Here is an 11716-nt window from a genome sequence, read left to right on the forward strand (position 1 = left end):
CGCCTTATTGAACTTTGTAGATCCATCGGTTACCAAGGTTTTCGCTGACTTCATCTTCCCAAAGCAACGAAGGCTCAGAAAAAGTGGCCCTTCTTCACACAAGTTAAGAGAAGATCTGAGACAACAGATGGGGATGGCCAACCTTTTTCTAGCAAAAGGACAAATTGACGATGCTATTGAAGTGTGTATGGAAATCATACGACAAGGTATTCGCAAGTAGTGTATACATACGTTTTACAGTGTTAAGTGTTATTGTTTGCCCTGAAAGTAAAAAATAGACATTTTCCTTGACATATAATCCGCTTCAAAACTGATTTAGTATGCTATAGACATTCCCCTCCTTAAGACATTCAGTTTAATTATATAATGAGGTACCATGGTAAATATCTATTGAACAGAATTCGAGATATTTAACACAGTTCGCAGAAAAAGTAGAAGCTATCTATCTCAGCAATGCATGATGTTCTTCGGTATACTGCTGAAATTGTTGTTGAAACTAGTTTTCCCTGTTATCAATTCCTACACTTGCCCTCTTAACACTGAATATTCTTGCTCTTAAACCAGCTGTATCATATTCGTCCAATAACATCTCATAACTTCCCGTAGCGTCCCATGACGTCCCATAACTTCCAATTACATCCAATATGTAATTTGTTCTATTTCCATTTAATCATTTAAATCCATTTATTAATTAATTGTTTCAGATTCATTCTGCTTTGTTTTTCAGCTCCTCATAACCCTCACGCGTTTAAAACCTTATCTGTAATTTATGACGAGAAAGGCGATGCCGAAAAGGCTTTGCAGGTTGGTGTTTTCGATATTATAATTATTTATTCAATATTATGTCTAGAATCTCTTTTGAAGAAAGTCGGAACGTTATTTGTACATTTTTATCTGATTATTTTTTAAGGTTCAGCATCAAAATCAATTTAGCGCTAACTAGAGAAAACTCTTTCTTTATATTTGCGCTCATCTAAGTCCTAGCCTAGCGTTTAAGTATTGGATCGGCCGATGTTTATAGAAGGTAGCCCTTCAGCTAGTACTGATTTTCAGAGGTACTCCTTATCTAAATTACAATGCATATATACAAGACAACGTCTTCTTATTTTAAATTGATTCACATTTGCCTTCAAGTATGCTCTGATATCTGCATTCCTTGGTTCTCGTGACCCACACGAATGGAGAGATCTTGCCATCCGATGTCTCCAATCTGGAAGTCGCAAGCAAGCACTGATTTGCTATAACAATGGTAACAAGTTGTCAATGCTTGTTTGAATTTGTTCCTTTCTTAGTTCCTATTTGTTCCTACATGTGTCCCCAACTTTGGAAATGTTTCCTATGGGTACCACGATACACTTAGAGACTCAGGTGGCTCAAAAGTGCTCAATCTACTATAAGATACGGATAATATTAACTAATACGCCATGACCCCCCCCCCTCCATTCACTTATTTTGCCTCTGTTTTGCTAACACTCTAGCATCTTTTGAGTTTATAATGCAATCCAATATGAATGAACGAAACGAATTTTATGAATGAAAAAGAGTCCTGTTGAACCTTGCATCAAGTAGTCAGTGCTTGCATAGTTAACAAAATGCTTACTACTGACAATATTCTTTATCTTTTCTGTAATTGCACTTTTAGTGCCCATATGATTGCTAATCAAGCTATATATCCACAGGTTGCAAGGTTGCTCGTCACAATGTCGTTCTTCAATGGGAGCGTGCTGCTCTTATATTTGAAGAGGGTGACTTCAAGAAAGCACTAGAGTGTTACAACACTATTCTTAAGGTAAGGTTATGATTCCGTACAAGAAACTTGAGTGTTATTTTCCAAAAATTTCTATAGACATGGAAAGTTCAAGGTTACATTGATATGTCTTTTAAGTTCTTTTTATGTGTATTTCATTCAAAGAAACTGTCTCAGACCCCGTTACACTGTCCCGTGCAAGTCTGGAACCGTGACAAAACTGTCGCGGTTCGCCCTACCGTTTACACTAGCAGTGTGGAGCCGTGACGATTTGCTAACCGGAACAGTTTTGACCCTGCTTTGAAAGCGAACGAATTTTGTACAGTTGTGATACTAGAATCTGCGTGGCAACCAAATCTGCGTGGGCCCACTCCAAATCTTTTTTTGCGTCTGGATCATCTAATTTGCATAACAGAGGCCGCTCTGCATGCAGCCCATGCGAAAGCTATTTTGGCGCCTGTACCTTGCATAATGTCATCAAATCTTACAACAGAGGTTCTCTTCAAAAAAGCTCTCGCCCTGGATTAAATTTTTTTTCAATCCCCCAAAGGTTTTTAATCGAGAAAGAAAAAAAAATACAACATTTTAGTGCAAGATTGATAGCACATACATTTTAGTGCAAGATTGATAGCACATACATTCGGCCACAAATTAGTAAAATAAACTAACGAGATAAAATAATTTTGGAAATCAATATTTTGGAAAATAACATCTCTTTGTGCATTGTAAATACTATGATTTGATTTGATTTCTTAGGGAGAGTAATTAAGTATAAGACCTCACGGAGAAAAATGCTGATATACACTTTTTCTAAATTATAATTTTATTTCAAGAAATTTATAAAAGGCATCTCTAAGGTCCTCAAATTTGATTCCGACTTCTAAAATGGCTGCAAGGGGGAGCAGGAGCAGTTTTGTCCCAGGTTCTCAAGGTCTGTTATCATGGACACTGGAAGTGGAACGACTTAAGAGCAAGGGGACAAGCTTGAGTAAAGGGCCTTTGAAAATAATTTTCAGCTTCTACTCATTCCTCCTACTAACTACTAACTGACATTTTATTTCAATCTTCTGTTCGTATCTTGAAATTTGGCTAACTTTGGCATAAGGATTTATTTTACAAGTTTTGAGAAATGTTGTCATGAATTGAGCACTGCAATCAGAATTTCAACGGAATCTCTCTGATTTTTACAATGGGGCGGTTTTCAAGGGTACTTTAATCAAATGGGCACGCTGGCCCCTCTTGCCCCTCCTATCAAAAGGCAACAGGGGTGGTTGACCCTCACGCCCCATTCTCCGGCGTCCCTTTTTGTAATGTTTCATAATGTAATCTTTTTTAAGAAAGGAATCAACAAACATAACAAATGCAAAGGTAAATTTTTTAAACAATTGCAAGAAAATTACTGTAAGAAAAATTCTGAAATGTATCCTAAGCTAAACTAAAGACTGGTGTCTTATTAAGTAATAAATTTCAATTTAAATCATGATTTGTTAAAAGAAACAAAATTACGCCTGAAAATGTAAAAGGTTTAAAATAAATGAATAAATGCAAGCTAAGCTTAAAGGCGTGGTCGCGATGGCCCCTGCCATTGAATAAGCCCCTAATCGTATTATGCGGATTCTTATCCATGATAAATTGAACATATTTGGAGAAATGAAGGTAAATAAATAAAAAGAAATTCCAAAATGCTTTTGACATAAATGATTTTTTAGAAATGTTCAATTCTCATAGTGAATTGAAAAACTAAAAGAGCCTTTGATAATGGGCTAATTTATTTCAATTTTCAAATGATTCTTTTTTTTCCCACCCTTGTTTAAGCCCTTCTCTTCAATTTGCTCTTACTATAATTAACAAACTACCAAAAGAGGGAGGGGCCAATTTAAAGATTTACATAATAAAATTAAAAAAATACTACTATGTAGAAGTTGCTCAAAAAAATTACCTTCCAACTATCATTAAAAATGGTAATATTAAGGTGTAGTAATTACCACTTTGTGCAGTATTGTACACTGGTACCAGAGCAACATAAATTCGAGCGCGGAAATCAGAAGATACGAGTGTATAAGCGGAGGACGTTCCTTAAAATGGGTCTCTAGTTAAGCGCTCAAATTTTGTGGCTTTGGTACCCAGGGTAGCAGCATTGAGACGGTTTTGTGCAATGATTAAAACTGTTTTTAGTCTTAGTGGGCAACTTTACATCAGCGTAATGTCAAACGCAGCCTTATTGCACTTGGCACCACCACACAGTCTTACGCAGTGATACAGCTTGGATCATGTTTGTCATTATAGTAATGCGTCAAAAGAGCAGGAACAGGTCTCAGTACAGATATGGTGTATACACTTTTTGTTATAAGAATAAAGTCTATAAGAACATTGGGGCTAAAAATCTCTGAAATTTAAGAATAATCTAAGTAGAGCACAAGGCTCAAACTTCACCAAAAATTAAATTTTTTGTTTTTTTGAGTCTTTTGGAAAGCAAAACAAGTCTGTGTTTCACGCTGTCTTGAAATAGACGTATTTATGTCTTGAAATAGACGTATCTGGTCTTGAAGTCCTTAAAACTATAATGCAATTCGGTTATACCTTATTTCGCTTAAAATTAATTTAAGAATAATCTTAGGCTCATAATAAAAAAATGAAAGAATATTGAAGCTCATCAAAAAATTAGGTATTCTTATAAAAGCGTATTGTTTCATATCTTTTTGTGCATACAAGGACGAAGAAACCATCACTAGAGTGGTGGACGCCTGCATTAAGGGGCATCCTAGCAAAGTTTCTATAAAATGCCAAAGATATTGAAAAGATTGTTTTTACAAGCCCTGATATAGAGCAATAATTTCATAGATATGTTTTGGAATTGTTGTGAGCTGTGCCGCCGAAAGGAGCTAGAAGCCCTGGGGATAGAGGGAAAGATTTTTGCTAAATTTTTGCTACCACGCGCTTTCGATTGTCTTAAAATACATTTCCGAACATTTATTGCAGTCATTTTCTTGTCATCGTTTAAAACGTTGTTCTTTTTTGGCGTACCTTTTTTTATCGCTTCTTTTGTAATTAGTATTTGATTTATTGCATTTTGGAAATGAAATGTTTTACTTTTTGAGGCCCCCGAAACCCTCAAAGGCGATTTCCCCTGTTTCCCTACTTGGTGGCCCTGGTTGCGAGTTGGTTGTTTTGATGTTTCTAAAAGCAGATTGCATGGAGAAATTTTAGAACATGGCTTCAAAAAGTCATTCCCTGCTCTCTTTGCTCAGTTCGTAAGGCACCTAAGCATTTCAAGTGTAATTTTTGGTTATGCATATAGCAGCAAAAATGTGGAAACAAAGTGCAGAGCATGTGCCCATGATGTATAGTAAGGGTGTGGAATGGAGACGATTTGCACTAAAAGGTACAACAAAGAATACAATGTGAGTTAACCAATCCCAATCTCGAAAACCTTTACACCTTTCTACGCTTAGAATAGGGATTTGCAACCATATACTTTGTAGTTCTTTGTCCTACTTTCTACTTTCTATGTAATTATGTGGATGATACTACTATCTTTCTTTGTGGATCCGATCTGCACGTAATATTAGAATCACTCGAAAGAAACGCTTGCTTGTTATCACAATGGTTTGAGGATAGTTACATGAAAATGAACAAAGAAAAATGACATCTTCAAATATTCGGAAAAAAGATAAAGGGGTCTCTGTATAAATCTGATAAAAGAGAGTACCAAAGAGACACTTCTTAGAATAACCTTCGACAAAATGTTAAGCTTCCAATCCCTGCAAACCTCTGCAAAAAGGCCAGTCAAAAACTTCTTGCTGTAAATCGCATATCAACATTAATGGCTGCACCTCAACTAGTTCTAGCAATGAACTCCCTCATAATGTCTAATTTTAGTTATTGCCTACTTCTGTGGATGTTCTATGGTAGTAATTCAAATAATGAAATACCGTAAAAGCTCTATTAAGCCCCCGGGGGCTTATTTAATTTTCGGGGTCCTAGAGGGGGGCTTAATAGAGAGTGGGGCTTATTGGAGAGGGAGGGGGGCTAATATCAAAAAACAAGATCAAGGATACAATAATGATGTTTATTTTTCTGTAGCTTTCTGGTTTATGTCTAAAAACGAAAATGTATAACAGAACAGTGGCAGAAATCTAATCGTTAAATCATGGAATTCATTGAAATTTTGAGTCTTTCCTCATCTTCGTCTGAATAAATAATCAAATCAGCAATATCTTGCTGCAAAACATCATCATCTGGTATTGCTTTAAAATAATCAATATCACTCTCAAACACATGAAATTAAAAAATTGGCAATATTACGACGAAATACATCATAAGCTATCACTAAATCATTGCACTTTACTCTGTAGTCTGTCTTGTATGAAAATGGAGAGGGGGCTTAATAGAGAGTGGGGGCTTATTTCAAATTTCTGCCTAAAAGATTGGTTTATTAGAAAGGGGGGCTAAATAGAGAGGGGGCTTAATAGAGCTTTTACGGTAAACAAGATTCATGAATGTGCTCTTCGAATCATATGCAAAGATAGCACTTCCAATTTTGATCAATTACTTACTATAACAGAAAGAGTCCTTATTTAATAAAACAGAATCAGTGTCTCTTCACCAGATAGATTTACAGCTATTCTTGGCTGGGATACATAAAACTGTCAATAACCTGAATCCGGCATTTATGGTGGATATCTTTGTTACTAGAAACCTAAAATATGAATTTCGAGCAAACAGCAACGTTATTTTTCCCAGTGGAAGAACAGCACTGGTACAGAGAGGTACAGAGAGGTACAGAAGTGCAACAACACATGGTACTGAGAGCATTAGATTTATTGACCAATAAATATGGCAAAAGCTGCCTACTGAAATTAGAGAGCCCCAATCACTACAGATAAGATAGGCCACGCAGAAAAATTGAAACTTCACATTTCCAATTTTTCTGCGTGGGCTCATTATTTTCGATTCTTGTCCAAAATATAGCAATTTTTTACCAAAAACGTTGATAATATGATAGTTCTCATCGATTTGAAGCATTAAGAACAGTGAAAAGTTGTAGACTTAGACAGGGGGGCAGATAAGGTAGGCCACGCAGATAAATTGAAACTTCACATTTCCAATTTTTCTGCGTGGGCTCATTATTTTCGATTCTTGTCCAAAATATAGCAACTTTTTATCAAAAACGTTGATAATACGATAGTTCTCATCGATTTGAAGCATTAAGAACAGTGACAAGTTGTAGACTTAGACAGGGGGGGCAGATACGGTAGGCCACGCAGATAAATTGAAACTTCACATTTCCAATTTTTCTGCGTGGGATCATTATTTTCGATTCTTGTCCAAAATATAGCAACTTTTTATCAAAAACGTTGATAATACGATAGTTCTCATCGATTTGAAGCATTAAGAACAGTGACAAGTTGTAGACTTAGACAGGGGGGGGGGGGGGCAGATAAGGTAGGCCACGCAGATAAATTGAAACTTCACATTTCCAATTTTTCTGCGTGGGCTCATTATTTTCGATTCTTGTCCAAAATATAGCAATTTTTTACCAAAAACGTTGATAATATGATAGTTCTCATCGATTTGAAGCATTAAGAACAGTGACAAGTTGTAGACTTAGACAGGGGGCAGATAAGGTAGGCCACGCAGATAAATTGAAACTTCACATTTCCAATTTTTCTGCGTTGGCTCATTATTTTCGATTCTTGTCCAAAATATAGCAATTTTTTACCAAAAACGTTGATAATATGATAGTTCTCATCGATTTGAAGCATTAAGAACAGTGACAAGTTGTAGACTTAGACAGGGGGGCAGATAAGGTAGGCCACGCAGATAAATTGAAACTTCACATTTCCAATTTTTCTGCGTGGGATCATTATTTTCGATTCTTGTCCAAAATATAGCAACTTTTTACCAAAAACGTTGATAATATGATAGTTCTCATCGATTTGAAGCATTAAGAACAGTGACAAGTTGTAGACTTAGACAGGGGGGCAGATAAGGTAGGCCACGCAGATAAATTGAAACTTCACATTTCCAATTTTTCTGCGTGGGATCATTATTTTCGATTCTTGTCCAAAATATAGCAACTTTTTACCAAAAACGTTGATAATATGATAGTTCTCATCGATTTGAAGCATTAAGAACAGTGACAAGTTGTAGACTTAGACAGGGGGGCAGATAAGGTAGGCCACGCAGATAAATTGAAACTTCACATTTCCAATTTTTCTGCGTGGGCTCATTATTTTCGATTCTTGTCCAAAATATAGCAACTTTTTATCAAAAACGTTGATAATACGATAGTTCTCATCGATTTGAAGCATTAAGAACAGTGACAAGTTGTAGACTTAGACAGGGGGGGGGGGGGCAGATACGGTAGGCCACGCAGATAAATTGAAACTTCACATTTCCAATTTTTCTGCGTGGGCTCATTATTTTCGATTCTTGTCCAAAATATAGCAATTTTTTACCAAAAACGTTGATAATATGATAGTTCTCATCGATTTGAAGCATTAAGAACAGTGACAAGTTGTAGACTTAGACAGGGGGGCAGATAAGGTAGGCCACGCAGATAAATTGAAACTTCACATTTCCAATTTTTCTGCGTGGGCTCATTATTTTCGATTCTTGTCCAAAATATAGCAACTTTTTATCAAAAACGTTGATAATACGATAGTTCTCATCGATTTGAAGCATTAAGAACAGTGACAAGTTGTAGACTTAGACAGGGGGGGGGGGGGGCAGATAAGGTAGGCCACGCAGATAAATTGAAACTTCACATTTCCAATTTTTCTGCGTGGGCTCATTATTTTCGATTCTTGTCCAAAATATAGCAATTTTTTACCAAAAACATTGATAATATGATAGTTCTCATCGATTTGAAGCATCAAGAACAGTGACAACTTGCAGACTTAGACAGGGGGGCAGATCAGGTAGGCCACGCAGATAAATTGAAACTGCAGATTTCCAATTTTTCTGCGTGGGCTCATTATTTTCGATTCTTCTCCAAAATATAGCAATTTTTTACCAAAAACGTTGATAATATGATAGTTCTCATCGATTTGAAGCATTAAGAACAGTGACAAGTTGTAGACTTAGACAGGGGGCAGATAAGGTAGGCCACGCAGAGTTCTTTTTATGTGTATTTCATTTAAAGAAACTGTCTCAGACCCCGTTACACTGTCCCGTGCAAGTTTGGAACCGTGACAAAACTGTCGCGGTTCGCCCTACCGTTTACACTAGCAGTTTGGAACCGTGACGATTTGCTAACCGGAACAGCTTTGACCCTGCTTTGAAAGCGAACGAATTTTTTTACCGTCACGGTTCCGTTTTTGAACGGGACAGTGTAAACACCTATCCGAAACGATTTTGTCACGGATTCACAAAGAGGTCTTTTGTATGGCTGTTTCAGGTAATCGAGGCTTTGACTGTGGCGTAACTACGTTGTCAAATTCTGAAGAAAAGGAAATTCTGAAGAAAAGACTACCACAGAAAAGGCTTGTTTTGTTTCCCAGTCCAAGCCTTGATTGGACTTTGCAGTTTTGTAGTCTAAAATAACACTGAAAATTAAAGCCACCTTTTCGTTCGTCCAAGGGAAGTTTTTATCGGCCTTCTTCTCCATTTTAACTCTCAATAAGAATTCGATTGTTGACTTCGGCGGCAAAATAAAAGCCTTGGTTGACTAAATACAGGTTTTTCGAAACAATGTTCTACCATTAAATTAAGGTCTTACCGGTACAGTGTAAATGGAACGGCTAAATGAAACAATTTGGAAACGCGACAGTGTAAACACTTACGAACCGTAACAGTACAAAATTGTCCCGGGACAGTGTAAACGGTGTCTCAAAGTGCTTGGTCAGGTCAGGTCAGGTCAGGTCAGGTCAGGTCAGGTCAGGTCAGGTCAGGTCAGGTCAGGTCAGGTCAGGTCAGGTCAGGTCAGGTCAGGTCAGGTCAGGTCAGGTCAGGTCAGGTCAGGTCAGGTCCCATAAGATAAGGTCTAATAATAACGTGTCAGGTTTGGTCAGGTCACATCAGTCGAGGTTAGGTTATGTCAGGTCAGATGAGGTTATGTCAGACCAGGCTAGGTCAAATAAGTAACGTCTCTGTACTCCACTTGACGCGATATCTCTTATTTTTTGCCGGTTAAAAGTCTTGCAACCATCTATGTCTGACAGTCGTCTCGCAAAATGTGTCTTTGTCTTCAAGAGATTTGTTGTGTTCTTCTACCGACCATCATACGTCGGGCGAGCCTTAAATTAGATGTTTGATAATTCATTACAGCTAATGCCATTGATAATATTCATCCCTAGATTTTAACTTTTGTCGACGGTGCTAAGATGATTGAATTCGGGAAGGAAATGGCACAGGTATTATAATCTTCGAAACGTTTTCATCCTTTGCCTTATTTTCCTAACTTTTCAAAAGTACAGTCATCATTCCGAAAATGACAAAAGCGACATCCGTTTATATTATGCTTATTTTGTTATAATCTCTTCAGGCTTCAATTGGTCTTAGCTTTTTTATTTGCCGATCATGTTCCATGTTTAACTGGCCTCAAAAAAGTCTTCTCAATTTCACGAAGAAAACGAATTCCTACCTCTCCCTAAGTCTCTACAAAAAGTTGTCTTCACCTTCAATTTCTCTATATAGGCTCTGTCGTTTCTAATCTTTTCTTTGTAAATGCTCTTTTGCCAAGCCTCGCAGACTTTAATAGAGTCGAAAGAATTTTTACAAGACGTCAACTTAAAAGCCACTTTCAGAAAGAAGACGCTCTTTTCTTGCTTTAAAGTTGCAACTTAGAGCAAAGACAGTGTAGAGCAGTATTGTCATAAAGTGCATCTTCATAATTCATTTCAATCATAAAATAATAGAATGCAAAGTTTATTCAAATGGATTTTGAAGTTCTTGTAGTTTGGCGAGAAAGCCAAAAACATCACCAAGAGCCTTTCGTTGCATTTGTTTAGGCAATGTCCTTGCTTTATACAAATGATTTTGCATTTAGATCCACCATTTTGCTGATAACGCTGAGAAAGCCATTGAGATACTTGAGTTAATGTTTGCAAAATACCCTGATTATGTCGATTTTGAAGGTAGGCCAGTTTTTTTTTCAGAAACGACGTTTTCTGTAAGTGATTGCATTTTCATCTCGGGGATACTGTTTCTTGTGCAATTTTCTGTATCTTCGTATGAGTGTGAACATTTTGTATTCCTTTTCACGTTTAATGCCATTTATTCCTTATTACTGTATCTTCTTGTATTTATTGAAGTAGGTTAGCATTTGAAGTGAAGATTCCTTGATCAATGACATATAGCAGTGATCAGCAGTTGAGGAAACAACTATAATTGCCTTGTATGTCTGTAATTGTAGTACCTGTTATGTTTTCTCTAAGTACAGTACATCCCTAAAATGAATTTTCTTTGGCCTTGTCGGTGCATATGAAAATTGCAGGTTCAAAGATTCTTACATCAGGTTTATATTTGACAAGTTATGTTTTGAAGATGAACATAGCCAATGAATCATGCAAAATCGGTGTGTTTGGTGGAAAAATTGTTCGGGCCATGATTTCTATCATTCTATCATTCTAGCAAATATCATACAAGAATGCAATATTTATAAAATTCTATATTACAATATCATTTTTAGGTATAAACATGCTAGCCGAGCTTCATATATCTGCTAAAAATTTTGAAAGAAGTCTGCAGGTAAGCTCGTGAAGACAAAAATCGAAGCGTGTATGAGATAGTGTTTATTAGAAAGTCTATAAACATTTTCATATAAAGAAAGTGACTGTTTATCGGTCTGTCACTAAATGCTCGATGCAGAGCTGTAAACGTTTGGTGTACAAAAAAGGACGGTTCTAAGTTGCTGTTTTGTATACAATAGAAGGCAACTTAGAACCTTCCTGTTTCATACAGCAAGGATATGTATTCATATATATTTATACTTTGACATTGTACTGTTTTCTTGTTGTTTTGGAT

At 36.6% G+C, this 11716-nt stretch overlaps 1 protein-coding gene across 1 annotated transcript in view; it reads left to right on the top strand.

The window, feature by feature from the left end:
* Nucleotides 1-11716, top strand: part of LOC135694313 (general transcription factor 3C polypeptide 3) — a 44147-nt gene that overhangs the window by 16561 nt on the left and 15870 nt on the right. The window contains exons 3-9 of the mRNA XM_065212993.2: nt 21-206; nt 728-804; nt 1135-1249; nt 1680-1789; nt 10048-10104; nt 10740-10827; nt 11382-11440. Of these exons, the coding sequence (XP_065069065.2) occupies nt 21-206; nt 728-804; nt 1135-1249; nt 1680-1789; nt 10048-10104; nt 10740-10827; nt 11382-11440 (692 nt within the window). The remainder of the gene's footprint in view (nt 1-20; nt 207-727; nt 805-1134; nt 1250-1679; nt 1790-10047; nt 10105-10739; nt 10828-11381; nt 11441-11716) is intronic.

The sequence above is a fragment of the Rhopilema esculentum genome, chromosome 8 (assembly GCF_057945365.1).
Source record: "Rhopilema esculentum isolate cy_ngs chromosome 8, ASM5794536v1, whole genome shotgun sequence".
In the NCBI taxonomy this organism is placed as follows: domain Eukaryota; kingdom Metazoa; phylum Cnidaria; class Scyphozoa; order Rhizostomeae; family Rhizostomatidae; genus Rhopilema; species Rhopilema esculentum.